Source organism: Dermacentor albipictus, chromosome 3 (assembly GCF_038994185.2).
Source record: "Dermacentor albipictus isolate Rhodes 1998 colony chromosome 3, USDA_Dalb.pri_finalv2, whole genome shotgun sequence".
Classification (NCBI taxonomy): domain Eukaryota; kingdom Metazoa; phylum Arthropoda; class Arachnida; order Ixodida; family Ixodidae; genus Dermacentor; species Dermacentor albipictus.
The window spans coordinates 64527516-64545309 of record NC_091823.1 but is presented as its reverse complement, the minus strand read 5'-3'; the positions used below and the strand labels follow the sequence as shown (position 1 = coordinate 64545309).

The 17794-nt window shown below is 45.9% G+C and overlaps 1 protein-coding gene across 7 annotated transcripts in view; it reads right to left on the bottom strand.

The window, feature by feature from the left end:
• LOC135905524 (tudor domain-containing protein 7-like) overlaps window positions 1–17794 on the bottom strand; it is a 151945-nt gene that overhangs the window by 50215 nt on the left and 83936 nt on the right. For 6 of the 7 annotated variants that reach the window (XM_070535523.1, XM_070535527.1, XM_070535528.1 and 3 more), the window contains 3 exons: window positions 17467–17597; window positions 10488–10545; window positions 996–1142 (listed from right to left, as the gene is read on the bottom strand). In XM_070535523.1, the coding sequence (XP_070391624.1) occupies window positions 996–1142; window positions 10488–10545; window positions 17467–17597 (336 nt within the window). The remainder of the gene's footprint in view (window positions 1–995; window positions 1143–10487; window positions 10546–17466; window positions 17598–17794) is intronic. The other variant, XM_070535529.1, reaches the window with a different exon arrangement.

Sequence of the window (17794 nt, the reverse complement as noted above, 5' to 3'; positions counted from 1 at the left end):
ACAACCGCTAGTCTGAAAAGTTCGATATTCTGAAGTTCGTAGAACAGACATATTTTTACAATGAAACTATAAGAAGTCAGAAGGGATTTCTGAAAAGTTCGTTAATGTGGTGTTCATAGTAACGAGGTTTCACTGTAGTAACAGCAGAAAAATGTGCATTTATCCAAACACCCTTTTTGATTGATGTCAGCTACTGGCCAATGGCAGCGCTCTATAGGAATGTGCTTGCTGACACCAAGGGGCAGGCACCGGCATCCCCAAAAGGGTGAGGAGAACGCTTCTTAAAAAGAGAGTGTGAGAAAAAGGTGACTTCGTGGTTAAGTTGCGAGCCCCATGTACTGTGCACGAGTGCAAAATTTGGCTGAGATACTGATAACAGCGTTAGCAGCATCAGCAGCATAAGCAGCATAGGCTATCCACAGAATGTGTTTTTTCACCAAGCCCAAAGGGTGGTTCGGAGACCCTCTTATGCTACCTACCTGTTGCCGACCTGCTGATGTATATCTTTATTCACCCTTTGTCATGTGACGTTAACCCACAACCCCAAGAACTGGCAATGTGAAGAGATCTTCAGCCTTTTTGGACAGCGTGAAGACCGGTCTACTAATATTTTCAGCTTCAGTGTGGGCGCAGTGCAGCAACGCTTGTATGACCTATCCCCGCCACCCCTATTGTGATAGGCTTCACCTATATGCTGCATATACAGTGGTAGCGTTGCATTACTTTATTGGCAGCGGTGCACATTTAAGCTATGTGAATTTGTGAATGTTTGTGCGTACTACCATTTAGCGTGCAGTTAGGCCACATTCCCACGAGGTATGTGCTAATGAGGTTCCGCAGTAATATGCACCAACTAAATGTTGTTCCAGCAACCGAATGCTGCGCACACTGCTCTCTATTTGAACAAAGCAAGATGAACTGCACAATGCAGTGCACAGCTTCCTACTGTCTTTTAGCCTCATGCAGCACTGCAATGCATTTCATGCACTACTCACTTCATATTCGACAAACCGGAAGCACACACTGGCAGTGCTTGAGACGCAGGACACGAACACATCAAGGTATTCGATGTTCGTGGATGGCTCGCCAGTAGAGCTGCTCGGCGAGCTGGTCCAGTCAATTGACAAAGCACAGCCGTTTTGCTGCAATTCAGAAGGACATTTAAATGTGCTCACCACAGATAAATTAATATTCTAATTTACTCTGTCTCAGCAACACTAACAAAACAATATAACAGTAGTACCAGTGTTGCTACATCACTTGGTCTTTCCACAGCCTTTACTGCCCACCAGACACATTTCATTACATGTGCTGCTGCGTGACAGACAATGAAGGCAGGTTGCTCACCCGCACTACCTCAGAGGCCAGGTTGCATGTCAGATTTCACTGGTTGGCTGTGATGGGCAAAGGAAAGACTTGTGCATGGCATGGCAGTTAGGCAATAGAGATATATCAACCAAGAAGTGCTGGGCACCACTCCAAGATTAAACAATCTAATAGCTGGCATATAATGAGTAATATTAAATTGCCTCCGAAGCAGTTAAGGAGCCACGAAGACACTTTAAAGGGACACTAAGAGAAAATACTAAGTCGAGCTACATAAATAGATTGTTTATCTAGAAGTCTATCATTATTTTCTGTGAACCAATATAGAACTCTGTTGTGTTGAAAATTGTTGTGTTGAAAAGGAGTGCGACCATGGCCTTGCATGTTCCACCTGAGTGGACGACCCTGTACAATCGGCAGTTCCGATGAACAAATCACATTGCCACTACCATGGCACAAGGCCAAGACGAGCCAAAAATAATGTTCCCACTGGGCCATTATGCTCTCAACCGGTTTAAGGTTTTGAATTCCACACGGCGCTTTGCTAAATTTTTCTGATATCATTAGCGCACATGGTGTTGGAAAATCTGAAAACAGTGCCAAATTGTGCCATAGTGCCTCCATGTCCATGCTAGATCTTTTTTGGTGAAGGCAACCGGTCAATAAACCACAACTATCCCACAACCTTTGCAAAATGCGAAGGTTGTGGGATCGTTCCCCACCTGCGGCAAGTTGTTTTTTCATCCACTTTCATTTCCATTAATTTATTCTTTCATTATTTAATTTATTAAGCAAATGTAATTTCTCCTATGTTGTCCTTGGTGTCAGCGTTCGTTCGCTTCTTATGATATGACTAATAAAAATTGGGCCCGTCGGTTAACTTCCTTTTTTTTTTCGTTTATTACATAATGAGGGTCTCGAATCCAGCGACATTGATGCCTTCAGGTAGCATGTGTGGACTTATTGACCGGTTACCTTCACCCAAAAAGATCATGTTCTCGTGACGCCTGCGGCAGAAAGGATGTTCCACGTCTGCCGCAAAGGTCTGTGAGTGGTAGCGCTGGCTAACACTCCCAGGGTTCTACAAAGAAGCATTAATACCCAAGAAAGTGGACGGGGAAACGGCGCCATGGTAGAATTGGTAGAGCATCGCAGGCGAAATACAAAGGTTGTGGGATCGTTCCCCACCTGCGGCAAGTTGTTTTTTCATCCGTTTTTATTTCCATTAATTTATTCTATCTTTATTTTCATTTATTAAGCACAAGCAATTTCCCCTATGTTGTTCTTGATGTCAGTGTTTGTTGCCTTCTTATGATATGACTAATAAAAATCGGGCCCCTCGGTTAACCCCCTTTCCACCAGGAAAGGCACGCAAGGCATGCCGATCTCAGCAGCTGGCAGCGAAGAGCAGGCGCTCGGCTGAATCGTGACCGCGCCGGACCTTCGGGTGACAATATGTCAGCTACACCAGCTCTTCGGATCTGTCAAATATTGACAGTTATGATTCATAACTGCGAGTCGGCCTAGTTGGAACATATTCATATTGATACTTTTTGTGCGCAAACAAACAGGGACGAAGAATAGGGGCAACACAAGGACGAGCGCTTTCTAACAACTGGTTTATTTTCGAAGAACTACTTACTTAAATACCCACAGAACTGCGCGGTCTAGTCAACAGAGCACCCTACAGCGCATATGATACCCGCTGATCTGCGCCATCAAGTCAAAAGAGCAACGTCAATATTACATATAACACTTGTGATAAAAAAGACGTGGACAAAAGCCACCTGGTCATACTAAAAACAGCAAAGTGCATAAAAACAACCACTTACAATAAAATGCGTTAAAGATGTGATGATAGAAGCGAATTTTCTTTATCTAACAATGAAACAGAAGGATGGCTGATGCATTTATCTTTTTGTTTTTCTATCCAGTATGCTTCCACGATTTCCCTAGCGGTTTGATTCCTATGCCTGTATAAAATGTCTGTGCTAGTAAGACAAGGGGAGCAACCATGTTGTTGGCAATGCATTGCCAAATGAGTACTAGGGCGACCTTTAAGGCTAGACAAGTGCTCCCTTAACCTAGTGTTAACGCATCTCCCAGTCTGCCCTACGTACACATGACCACACGTCATAGGAATCTGGTAAACAACGTTCTTCGCGCAAGCAACAAATTGGGTCTTGCGCGGATGTTTAACAGTGCATTCTTTCTGTACATCACCCTTACTTTCAAACTTCTTTTTAACCTTGGAACACACACTACCTATTTTGTTTCTTGCCGAAAATACTACTTTTACATCATAACAACCAGCCACTTTTTTAAGTCTGTGTGAAAGGCCGTGCACATACGGAATCACTGAAACATTGGAACCTCCATCCTTCTGCCTTTGATTCTTTGTGCATTGTCCTTTATCCTTGTTAAGTTCTTTCATTAGTCTAGCACACGTCGCCAGCAACACAGCGAGCGGGTACCCAGCCTTTCTCAACCTGTCAACTAGCTCAAAGAATGCAATCCTTACAGTGTGGTGGCATGACTTCAACAACGCTGACCGGAAACACGAAATGACTATTCCATTCTTCACAAGCCTGGAATGGTTTGAGGCATAGTTCATTAGCGGTTTTCCAGCTCAGGGTGAGAAAGACCAACACACATGTTCCGGTAGGAATGTTAACTTGACATCAAGAAACTGTAGCCTCTTATCTACCGGTACTTCCGAAGTAAATGTTAAGCCCTTTCCCAGAGAATTGAAGGCTTCTACAACCCTATTTCTGAAAGCACCCTTGTCTACAGGACAACCTAAAATCAAGTAGTCATCGACATACCTGTATATCTTACTTACTACACCTTCTAAATCTTTTGCCAGCTCTCTGTCTATGCTTCCCAAAAAAATGCTACTTAGGATGGGAGCTACCTTTGACCCGATGCACACACCCCTTGCCTGTATATAAGTTTCACCACAGAACCCTACATGTGTATTCGCTAAATAGCGCTCGTGTGTAAATAGCGCTACATGTGTAATCGCTAAAAAAAGCGCTCGTCCTTGTGTTGCCCCTATTCTTCGTCCCTGTTTGTTTGCGCACAAAAAGTATCAATATGAAAGTTATGATTCGGACTAATTTAATAGTCACGAATCGCCATTCGATTCGACCCGCCACCACGAGAGTCAGCGCCTATGCACTACATATCGTGCTGCAACATGAAGATCAAGGTTACCCATAACCACTGATTTTATACATGCTGCTTGCTTTTTTAGGTGTTTTACCCCTAAGGGTCTCAGGGAAGTTCTTAACATGCTGGCTGTAATATGTGGAGCACGACTTTCTACATTTGTATCCCACAAGAAAGCCACTAACAGTCCAAAGCACCGAACAGTGCATTTGTTTACATCGGCAGGTACAGCAACCACTCCTCGTTCGCTTGGGATATAATGCTATAGTTGCTCATCAGTGACATCAATTAATGTCAGAACATATCAAAACAGGCAGATTTTAACGCGATAGCGTTAAGGAGCTCGTGTCGCAGAAAAGCTGGTGTTGTCGGCGTTGGCCGTGAGCGAAAAATGGCGGAAGGCAATTCATAAATAAAAACCACTTGCAAGATGGGCTGGGTGAGAATCAAACCAGGGTCTCCAGAGTGTGACACGGAGACGCTACCACTCAGCCACGAGTTCGATGGTTCAAAGTGGGACAAAAGCGCCTCTAGTGAATGCTGTGTTGCCTCAGAAAGGTGCCGTCGAAAGTTATACCGCGGTGTATATCGGTAATTATGAGCATGTAAATTACAGAAGTCGCAGCTTAACGCGTAGCGAAGTACGTTTCCGCTACATTTCTTCTGCGCTTGCTGCATATACAGAGCCATCTTGCGGCAAACACAGAAGACCCCCTCCTCGCATGTATGGCGCTGCCCCGACAGGTGGCGCGCCACTCGCCCGTGTCTCCCCTTCGTCTCTTTTGAGCGCATTGGGGCTGTGCGGGGACCGGTGCAAGGGCACCCCAATACCCTTGCGTTTATTAAGTTTTCTCGCTCTCTCCCCTTCCGACTTCCAGCGTGTGTCACTCGAACCCTCGTGTTTAGGCGAAGCGGCTCCTCTTTCTATTCACAGCGCGATTCCTAGGTGCAGGGTTTGATGCAAGACGCCTCTGACGTGATCGCTGCGCCGTAGCGCGTCTGGTGGGAAAGCGTCCCCTGCAAGATGTGTGCCGTGCTGCTGGTAAGGAGTCATTCGTCTGCATGGTGCTCCCAAGCGATAAAGGACGATCTCATCGAGGCATCAGCCCCATGATCGCGTCAGTTTTCATGGTGCGTCGCGGCCCGGTTGCCCGTGCCGATCACGACGTTTGGCTCGCGTAGATCGTTTCTCCCTCCAAGACACCGAGTTCCTTGGTTCGTTCCGCTTGCTTAGGCGGACGTTTCGTCTTTGTGTGACTCAAGAGCATGCCAAGCGAATAAATGGGCGGGGCGAACGGGGTGCGATAACGCTATCGCGTTCCACTCTTGAAGGTGAAGCTTAAGCGTCCTTCAAGTTTTTGTGCTTGTAACCACTGTTGCATCACTCTGAATGGCACCAATATGAGCTACCACACATCTTCGAAAACAGCGAGTGGAAAAACTTGAGTGCAGGACTGGTGCAAACAGAAAAAGAGAGTATTTTCGCCAGCAAAGCATTAAGGAAAGGTTTCAGTGGACCAAGGCAGGGCCAATTCGCCGAAATAGAACTGCTCGCGGAATACGTGCAAGGGCAGCGAGCGGCACAGCAGCTTGTGACCACCAATCTGCTCAAAGTACCGGCGATGCAGTTAGCCCTACAGAAAGGGCTAATGCGGAGTGACTTCAAAGCAAGCAGGTGCTGGCTATCAAATGTTATGAAAAGAGAAGGCTTTTCTTTTCGAAGGCGGACAGGGATATGCCAAAAATTGCCAAAAAGATGTGGAGAGAAATTGCACAGTTTTCAGCGGTACGTTTTGAAGTTGCGCCATAGAAACAGCTACCACTTCGAACAGATTGGGAATGCCGATCAGACGCCGCTCTACTCTGACATTCCTGCCATCACGACTGTTGAAAAGAAGGGGGCGAAGCAAGTGCGCCTCATTTCTTCCGGCCACGAAAAAACTAGAGTCTCCGTAATGCTTTGTTGCACTGCGGATGGGCACAAGCTGCCCCTTATCGTGTCTTCAGACAGAAGATGCTCCCGAAAGGAATCGTGTTTCAGAGTGGCGTGATTGTGCACGCAAATGAAAAAGGTTGGATGACCACGGACTTGGTCGCTGACTGGATTGATAACATTTGGCGGAAGACCCGGCGGCAGCTTGGGTCTGCGTGGGATGCTTGTGCTCGACGCATTCAGGTGCCAGCTTGACCAGCGCATCAAGGACAAGCTGGCTGCATGCAACACCAACCTTGTCGTGATATCCGGCAGCGTGACATCACAGCTCCAGCCGCTCGATGTTTGTTTGAACAAGCCAGTGAAAGATAGAATTCGGGCGCTCTACACCGAATGGATTGTCAGTGGCTGCCACGAATTCACACCCGCTAATAAAATGAAGCGTGCCTCGCTGCAGGACTTTGCTGAGTGGGTGAAAGATGCATGGTGCACGATCCCGTCTGCCATGGTCCACAAGGCCTTTAAAAAGTGTGAGATTTCGAAAGCCATGGACGGCACCATGGATGAAATGGTTTGGCCTGTTGATAGCGATAAGGAGTGGTCTGATAGCGACGAGTGATATTTATTGCCCCACGCGACTCATACCGGTGCAGAGAAAATCTTGGCGACAAGGTACGCCGCTTGCATTTGTGTTTTTATTCATCACAACTTTAGTGTATTGGGAATAAATTTGTTTTCACCAAATGAGAGAAAATAGTATTTCTATATGAAAGCACGGGGTGCATGGTATTGTACTTTCTTTCTTTTTTATGGAAAGCGGCTGCGCATTCCAATCATAGTTTTTTTTTTTGCTGAGTGAAAGCAGGAGCGGGTTACAATCGAGTAAATACAGTATAGGCTCAACCTTGACTGAACGCGATCTGCATCGGCTCAAACTGCATGTGCAGATGGCGAGGGCTGAAGTTCGTGCAGCCTACGTTCAGACAAACACTTCTTGCGACAGCAACATTTCATGCCATGCACCAGCTCACAACTGTGGATTCGTCAGCGCTCTCGTCACTGTGGCCTGCATAATCCTGGCATGCCCTGCATGCAACACTCCTGATGTCGTATACAATGTGGCTTGTAACTGAGGAGGAGGCAAGGTAGGCTGTCCAAGGCAATTAAATTCATTTGTAAAAAATCTGCGCAACTCTCAAACCTGTTTTTTTTTTAGGACATGATGAAAGTGTTGAGAGGAACATAATCAGCTAATTTCATCGACATCCGCTGACATCGAAAAACCACCAGAGTTGCCTTTTAAAGGCCCAACGCATGTCTAGGACAGAGCACATGTACACCACTGTCTACTAACAATGCACATTCAAATGCAAATGCTCGAGCTTTGCAACAGAAGGGATCAACATATATAACAGCGATCGTTGAAGCTCCGATTGTATACCACCTCAACCACAGGCATGAAATGGCCACATGCAATATGACATGCTTTCTCACACCAGTTTCGTTCACCTGAAAGTGAAATATACCGGTTTACTACGCATATAGCAATGAGCATGACAGCGTTTGCAAAACGCATCAAGAAAACCAAGCATGTGCCCCTGATTACTGTGCTTTTCTCTTAAAAAACACGAAGACTAAAGCTGCGGCAAATGGACCACTCATGCAAAACGAGCATGATGGCACACAAAACACTAATGTAACAGAAGAAATAGCTGAATGCACACTATTTGCCACCTGGAACACGCAAAGCACACGCCCGAAGCACACGGCGTCTTTCCCAGCATGGTGTCAAAAGCAGTGTGCATCTTTTAAAGACAGTCATTGTCTGCTAGTTGCTTGTGCGAGGCAAAAATCTGCCAACAGCTCCAAGAGTCTGCGGACAGTCCGCAACTTCCAGTCCATGAAAAACTAATGCGATTCTGGCAGCTTATTGGACTGGTGGGTGGAGCTTCCAAAGCTGTTTGTGAAAATCTAATGTGGGACAGCAGTCCCAAGCAGTTCAGGACTGTCAGAGACTGATAATCAAAAAGGCCCACTACTTCCTCCATGCTTGTATACGATCGGGCCTGGTCGCGATTGAAGATGCGCCACACATTATTTTCCGTAAAGTTGTGCTATTTCAACTCTACCCTCTCAGCTTTTATAGAATAGCTGCTTTTAACAAATTACCAATTACATGGAATTTCTTCCCCGTATCATGCACTTCAGTATAGCAAAGGTTTATTGCAGGTAGTAACAAATTACTATTCATTTTGCATTAAATTTGAACCTAAAATTTGTTATTCACCCATCCCTGAACAGAAGCTTAGCCTTTCAATCCAGCTTGACTTAATATTTTCGTTTAATGTCCCTTTAAGCCCAAATGTAGAGTTATGGAGCAATCAAAGTACCACTTCTTCATACACATTGAAACTTTAGCACTAGGACCACAACAACTGAACTCTGCAGCTTGCACACCTACATCAAACACACACACAGAACTCAAATGGAGCATTCTATGCAGGAGTGAAGCCTAAGAAATAAGAATGATAAAGCAACTTGCTCTTTTGATAAGGTGCCACAAGAGACTCAAGACAAGCTTCTCTTACATCAACATTTCACACTACAGCTCAGACAACTTATAATGTAACTGCTTACATAGTGCAGGACCGGATATCATGCAATTCTTTCTGACTCACATTTACCTTTCCATAGAAGTCAATGTTTAAGCATACCACTTAGAGTGGAGCCATGCGAGGCGAAGTACCTATTATAATGCAGTTGCTGGAAAATCCCACAGACAGAAGGGACCCCAAGCTCGCTTCTCAACGAGGTGCACCGACCGAGGGGAGAGTGGTGAAGGTAATGTGAAGGAGAAGGAGAGGCAAAGCAACAAGGGAATGAACAAGGAAAGGAAGGGGGGTATGTAGCAGGAGCATGCTGACTTGTTGGGGAAGCCGGAATTGCCAAGGTGACGAAGAAGCACTTTGCTCCAGTCGCTTGCCAGTGGCGGGCAGTCCGTAGTGTACACATACACTGTCACACTTTGCCTCTACAGTTTGTGTGCAGACAATAAATACAGTCATCAACCGATTTCTTCGGACACACACAGGCTCTAAAAAATTTTCTGAATTACTGCGCAGGCGGAAAAACAGTTTTGACGATATAACCAATTTTATGTTCTTTACACAACTCCAGCATTCCTGAAAAATCACTTGAGGCCACAAGTGAGTTTTACGTTCACCCATCACAATGCACGTCATCGTGAAGTGCAGATATTGCACATGTGACCTCGACTCCGGGAAGCTGTCAGTTTAAACTGTGTTCTGCAAATTCATCAGTTCAGAACATACCTCACAAGTGAGCTTTCACCGTTCCTACCAGTACACTCACATAAATATATTAGCTATACACGTTCGCGGTGTGTGAGCCAATTGCCCGCAAACCCAGCTTCACATGCTGCCATCAGTTTCACCTGTGTGTGTGATCTCCCACTATATCTTCGCAAGTTCATCTGTGGGCATGAACATATCTTAAAGGCAAGTTTCCCGCTACAGCAAGCCACCCAACACCCCCGCCGGCTTGGTCTAACCAGCGCCCTCTCGTTGGGAGTCGCCAGCCAGTGTTGTGGTTTGGTGCAGTCAACGAAATGCTTCACAGCGACTGTAAGGCACTTGAAAAGTAAAGAAACCACCTCGCCAATGAAAGTGAGGGCACATCCCGGTACTCTTCGATCCCAAACACACGCAGCTGCTTGGTCTACATATTCTGCACGTGCACAGCCTTTGAAAAATATTGTTTTAGCTATAGCGCGGTACCACTTATAGTGCGGAAGTTTGCGACTCTGGCAACTTATTATAAACGCAGTCTGCAAAACTGTACACAGTAAACAAGAGTACCAGAACATGAGAGCTAAAACATAGCACGCTGGCAAATGAGACCCATTACCAAAAATGATAGCATGAAGCAACATGTACATGCAAACAGTGGTGTTGCAAACGAGCCTCGAGCATCCTTAAAATTGCTAGCACTATAAAATACTTAAACCAGAGCAGTAGCAGGCAAAACGAATGCTTACCTGAACTGGAGACGACCGGTCACTGCCCCCACGTGGGTAGAGAATGCAGCGGCTTCCTCTGCCAGAAGAAGAGACCCAAGACTATGATCAGTTCTATTAGGCATCTGACCTTGTGGCTTAAAATTTAAACCAGTAAAAGAAATTGGATGAAAAACAGACAGTTCTTATGGCCCTGTTCACCTCCACATGTTTCACCCTGCTCAATGCTGTATAATGCTATCACTGGTAGCTGTGCATTTTAAAGCAACTGCACAGAGAGTTAAAACTCAAGATAAAGAAGTTGGTAAAATTAACTATTTGCTTCATTATACCAAAATTTCATTAAACTATAACTCAATAACTCAGGCAATCGGAAAAAGCAAGCTTAAATAAGAAAAAACATCATTTCTTTTTAATTTGAGAGTCTGCGACAAAAGATTTGGTTTCATGCAGTGTTGACAATGTTCACATTGGCGGTACACAGCGAAGCCAACCGTGCTTTCGCGTTCACTTCACTCTCATGGCTAATAGTGTTGCCTTCAGTGGGACGACGCTATTATGGAATGCGCCGGAAGTGGCGAGCTAACATTTTGTCTGCCTCTCGCTTCAACACTTCTCCAAAACTCGAAATTATGCAACCTCTGCGCTAAGGCATGGTTCTAAGCGCACGAGAAGACAGAGCATAATGCCATGCTTTCTCAGCTTGCCCAGTCTTTGCACACTCAATAAATCAGCTTTAAGGGGGGACACAACTTTCGCATTGCGAAAATTGGGCAAAAAAGTAGGTTTTCTGAAAATTCCATTTTTCACTTCCCATAACCCTTTTTTCTGTCCGATTCCAAAATATTGTTACTGAAAATCACGCAGACGTCCTCTAAAAAATTTGAGCCATCAGCCGAGGAGGCGAAAAATTTTGTAGGAATCACGAAAGGTGCAACCAAGTGCTGCCATCTTGGTCTCTTTGGAAAGCACATTTCTCAGTCTTCAAATGTGCCACTTCAGCTACCAGCTCCATACAGAAACAAGCACGCAAAAAGCAAATGATTGAAGGTCGTTCTGGAGTCTCTGATTGGCTCGCCATGCGACTGCAGCGCGGTTCACCATTGATCCGGGGCGCGCTCTGTAGGGACGTCATGCGCTCTTTGCACCTCAACCACCGTGATATTGACAAATGTCGAAATGGGCGCGACGTGGACATCACAGAAGGACAGCCGACCCCACTATTACTGGACATTCGGAACCACGGCTGAGCATTGCAAGCATCAGTGCTTCACTTCCAAGACTTCACTTCCAAGTTCTCTTCCAAACTCATCCTCAAAAATGCGGCTAAGCCTTTCGAGCATCAGTGCCACAACCAAGCACATCACGCATGTAGTCCTCAGGACCCGTGGCTAGGCATTTCACACATCGGCACATTGGACTCTGCAATCGTGCACGTCGTGTGCAGACTCCTCTGACCTGCAGCTAAGAATTTCGCACATTGGCCCTCCAGATTCGCTGATCTCGCACTTCTTGCACGAACTCCTCAAACCCACAGCTAAGCATTTTGCACATTGGCACCTCAGGCTCTGCAACCAAGCACATTGCACAACAAAGTAAGGCTTTTATTTTATTAAAAGCAAAGCTTTTCTTTGCAAACCTCGCGAGGTTTTCGTAACCGTGGGTGCTTCAGCATGGCTGTTGTCTAGCCAAATAAGCGAACTAACCACAGTGAACAACGCATGCCGCATGCGCAGCTGTGTTCCTTGCACCACCACCAGACGGCACTCATCTCCGCGCATCCGCGGCACTGGTCATGCAGGGAGGAAAAAAGAAAAAAGAACCAGAAAGCTCACCTTCATGCATCTGCGGCAGCAGCATAACATTAGCCTCACTACAACGCCTGCACAAAGCCTTCTGTGTCACTTTGTGCAGGCATTCGATAAACACAAACTCTTGTTTCCACTCTTTATGCACTCAAACAAAGCTTCGCTTATATAGATTTCTGCATGCCCTCCCACCCAGTGTACTGAATGTACTTGTCAATTTAGCGTCATCTTTATTAGGAAGGAGCATTTATTATACAAGTAAGGTAAAAAGGCACAAAGCATTCCTGTCATTTCTTATGGTTACTGCTGATGACTATGGCAACCCAGACTTGGGCACTTTGTTTCGCATGAATGCTAGCACCATACTTGCTTTTTTGTGCTGCACAGATGCAAAGTTCTGCACTTTGGGCACTCCGGGGTCATCAGAATTGAAGTTAATCCATTTTCCAAACTAAGAAGGACTGAACTGACGATATATTGCTTATGCATAAATTTACTGTGGCTGTACAGTAAAGTTACAGATGCGCATGAGTATGCTGCACATAGCTGCACACAGCTAGAATAACCATTCTTATTTTTTGATTAAAGGCACCCTTTTGTGAGAAATTCCACAAAATCTTTTACACACATTCCAGGGAAAATGTTAAAAGGTCAATATTATTTACGTTTCTCTTTGTGCCAAAGATACCTGTGCAGATACAGAACCCTTGCAACTATTGTGTTTCCTGTAGCAGATAAATGTGCATGGAAATAGCCTTCAGATGGCTACATGCACAAGAAGCCATCTTAGGCAGCACAGAAACCGACCAAGTACGGTGGGTTTTGCTGAACCAGCTACACATATGAGTGCCCCAGTGATGTGCACACATCTTCCCCCTCTAAACCCCTTTTATTTTTCATTTGTTTTCTTATTGCTTGTGTTAAGTTTGCTTTCAAGTTTTCCAGAAAGTAACCTGCCAGAGGCCGTTATAGCATTCTCTAACAGAATGGGTACAGTAAAGGACCGATGTTTCAGACATGCCCGATAATTTGGACACCTTCGCGGCACCACCATGTACTCCATAGAGTCAGTGTTGAAATGTTTGAAATCTCAGACGCAAAAGCCCTTTGCCGGCCACTTTTCCGGACTTTTTGCCATGAACGCAGGTTCCAAGCGGCGTTATTGAACCCATCGCCAACACCATTTTGATTATCTCTCCACCTCGAACAGGCACTCTCGCACAGAGATCCACTGACAGCTGTGGCCACCTGCTTCAATGTTCGGTACCAAGCTTCTTGCTGTTCGACATGTTTTTCATTGAAAGACTTTGCTACTGTCAGCAATGCCGCTGACTCTGCCTTTTGTCATCTTCACCGATGACTTCGAAGCTCCGAAAGCAAGATGCATTGCATAATGCCAGTTCCCAAAAGCCAGCTTCGTTTCAATACAGCAACGTTACGCGGTGATGGTGAAGCATACTAGGAGTGGGACAGGGCAATTGTCACGAGACTCAGTATACACTTGTACCTCGTAACAAAATTGAAGGGGGAGCCAAAGTTACTTCATTATATTACTGCAAATATATGGCCAATGGGGTGCACAATTGTAAGCATGGAAGTAACAAGACGGTTTTGCAGCTCGCAGAACCCCTACACGGCCACGCATGCCATGAAATTTGTATAAAACAACAGAATCTTCGGCGTGTGCAACACACGACTTAGCACCTGACCAGACAAGCTTTAGAGAGCTGCCTTCTGTTCCATTGTGATGGCCTTTTTTTGCATCCACTTTCCACTTGGTTCGTCACAGTCAAGAGCATGTGGCGCATTCTGTGTGGTCGAGGGGACAAGCAAACTTTGCCACACTAGCTTGGCTCAGCAGGCCCGTGGCCTCAGAGATTGCGCTGATGCCAATGCGATCTCGGAGGCCACGCCCAGCTGCCAGCACACACGGAACACCGCAGGGAGATGCAGAAGCGAATGCTGAATGCTGTCGTGCGGGCATGACGCACAAGATTGTGCCGCAAGGTCTCCGAGGCCATGCCTAGGTGCGGCTGCTTGTTCAGCACGCCGTAGAGAAAGAAGTTATTGCACTAATCTTTCGCACTGCTGCACATCGCCGTGCAGCATGGTGCACAGGAGTTAATACACTAAATGTCTGTTCGATTCGCCTGCACCCCGAGAGGCTCACGAGAAGTTCAGAAATTGTGCAGTTGGATCGCTGCTGCGCAGGCCCAGCATGACACTCAAAACGAATGTCAAGGTTCAGATGCATTGCAGGCATTATGTTTTGTCTGAATAATGTGCACAGATTACATAACTTTGAGAATTCCTGAACTGTTTGTCTAATCAGCTTATGAGGCATAAATGCACCTGTGCTTGTTTAAACAAAGCAAACAGATGTAAGCGTGGTTTTAATGGCGCTTGCGCATGTTTGCTGTGTCATCTGCTGCACTGCTGCTTTGCACCTGTACTCTGGACCAAGCAGGCACCAACAGTGAAGAGGGTGCAGCAAAATCGTAAAACAGCCCTGCGCTTCTTGAAACGAATGGCATGTTTCAGAGGGCACCAATGCTGTACCACTGAACCGAATGGCAGGGTACAGCAGCTCGTGAAATGGTTCAGGTGGTGCAGGTGAATCGAACATACCTTAATCTTTTGCACCGCCACTTAGCGTGGCGCAGCTCGCGTAGTCAGGCACAGCTACACGCATGAGAGAGAGGTCAGTGGAGAAGTACGATAATGAGCTGCAGCTTGTGCACAGGTGTGCAGCTACGTGCGGCGGTGACAAAGACGAGTGTTGCTCGACGACGTATTCAATGCAGAGATGTTCGAGTTTAGAAATGCCACGGTAAAGGAGTGACGAGCCCTGCAGAAAATGATGTACTCGGCGCACAACGGTCAAGTATTTCTTTGGTTTCGGAGATAAATTTTGTTTGTTATATCCACTGGCAGCACCATTTCACTTTTGTGAATTTACTTTGTTTTATCCTGGTTAGTTATAATGAGGTTGAGTGTATATTCCGTAATTACACACCCACCATGTACTGTCGCAGTACAAGCACTGATATGCCTAATAAGTGTACTGGCAGGCCTTCAGAGCTATTCCGGATGTGCCAGTGGCTAGTTAAGCCTTTGGGGGCATTAAAAGGCATGCAATCATTTATTAGGACTGCCTAATTTTTCTTATGTTTTCACAGCCCCTAGGGAGTCCGATAATTCGGACGTTGACGGTATTTCTAAGATGTTGTAATCCGCCTTATGTTACGACGGTGTATGCGCCCTGCCCTAGCCGATTAGTCACGAAACGTTTTCGCGTCGCCACGTGCAGGAAGGTGCCCAAAAAAAAATATTTATAAGTGCTCGAACGCACGTCACTGCAAACACTTATGCCATGTACCGCATTGAAATGGTTGAAACTCCAGGGGTACATAGACGTAAGTGCGGTGCCTAAAATGGTCGCAGCACAAGAGTGCAACTTCACTTTAGAACAGAATGCGGCCAGGGCTACGCACGAGTTGTCCGGACTGCGCCGTGAGCCAGGTAGTTGCCGCCTTTCATTGATGGCTAGTAAACTTAACGAAAAACCCGTGCATCACACTTGGGCGACACTTAAAAACACAGAATGTCGCTGATGAAGTCTTCTTGCAGTGTCGGCCTTCACTTGCTGGTGGTGGCAGCGCATGCTTGACTTCACGTACTCGTAAGGCGCGGTACCACCGGATCGATACGAGACCGACAAAACGCTCATGCCAATGATTGCCTGACTATTCAGCACAGTGCGTCACCAAAACCATTTTATCATACCAGGCTTGACAACGACGCAACTGACGAGTGTGAGTTGTACTGCGACGGGCTTTCTTGTCGACGGCACCGGCAAAATCAGCATGCCGACCATTGTTCGACCAACCCCGCACAATAAGCCGTCGAGCCAACAATACGATGGCGACAGTGCCTTCGCTTGTATATATAATTAATCGCGCTCAAAGTGAGTCAAAACATGCCTATGAAGCTGAAATGCGCATGTTTAAACCCTCTCAAGCCGTGCACGTGAAGTTTGAGGCAATGTTGATCCTGTACAGTGAAGGTTAAGCCTGGTGCCGTCATGTTGTGTGCCCACTACCGGTGGACTTGAACTGAAATGTAAGCAGTGAGAACGAATGAAACTCCTTTTATAGTTCAGTTCGGCCTTAGCAATTTGAAAGCAATCAAATTTCACTTCGAACGGTGCAAACACAATAAGCAGCAAGCGGCGACACGGCGCTTTGCGAACATCTGCATGTCACTGCACCCATAGGCTGCTGGTCGCATTCGCTATGTAAATGGGTGGGTCTTTACGTGTTGTTATGCTGACACATTTATCAATTACAGAGATGTACTGTTTACCTCTGCATCAAACAGGAAACAAGAACAGGAACAACATGGCCTATAAATGAGCACTTAATTTATGCGAGCGCAGTTTTCTCGAATAATGTTTTATGGCACGCGCAAACTTTAAGTATGATGGAGTTAAAGAAAAGCAAGAATCAGAAATAAATTAACAGCCCATAATATATAATCTGGATCACGGTTGGCGTTGTTTAAGTGGTTCGGCTGCTCATATTATTTCGTATAGCGACGCACCTTTTCCACAATATTTGACACTAACAACGATCTGCGTCTGTAGATGTCAATGTAAACAAGTGCACTGCTGCGATAAATACTGCGTGGAAGGCTGCGCTTGAAGACTTCTTGAATATGAGAAATGTCAAAATAACGTTTACAAAACGCGAGCTGCAAATGTAGAAATCAGCGACAACAAACTCCAAGGCAGCCGTGTCGGCAACGGGAACTCAGAGTGCCAGAACTCAGCCACACTATTTACACAACAGCGCACTCAGGCCTGCTCACCCAGTAGTCATCGAGTGCTTCATGGCTTCCAGGAACGACATTCTGCCACGGAAAGGCCATTAATAATGATTCGCGATCCATGAAACGCAGAACTGACACGCACTCAATGTGGGCGCAGGTACACAAATCAACCAGCGAAAGCCCCGGCACCCTTCTAACTTGTTTCCAGCGGCAAGCGGCAGAGGACAGCACAGGAAAGTGAGAAAGGCGGATTGAGCTTATATGTAGAAAGTATTTTAATACACATCTGTAGCTGGCCTTTTAGCTGACACAAAGTAACCCTTCCCACAAAACAAAGGAGTGCAGTTCTGTAAAGGGCATACCTCTCAATGTGGACAAGCTCAGACCTCACAAGATGCTCAAACCAGCTCCCTGGAAGCTGCTCCGAGTAATTTTCTTTGTACAGCACTTCTACACCTTCCTTGAGAATTCCATGTGGCTTACTCAACACCAACTGAAAAAAGAAATATATACATATATATCAATAATTATACAACAGCCACCATAGAGCACAGTGACAAGCACTATTTTCAATGCTACTATGACTGAGCACTAACAATTGCATACTTTGGGAAGAAATCAACTATCATCTGGTCATGTTCAGCTACGGCCGCCCGCATAGGAATTAAACTTTGGCCACCCTGCTTATTG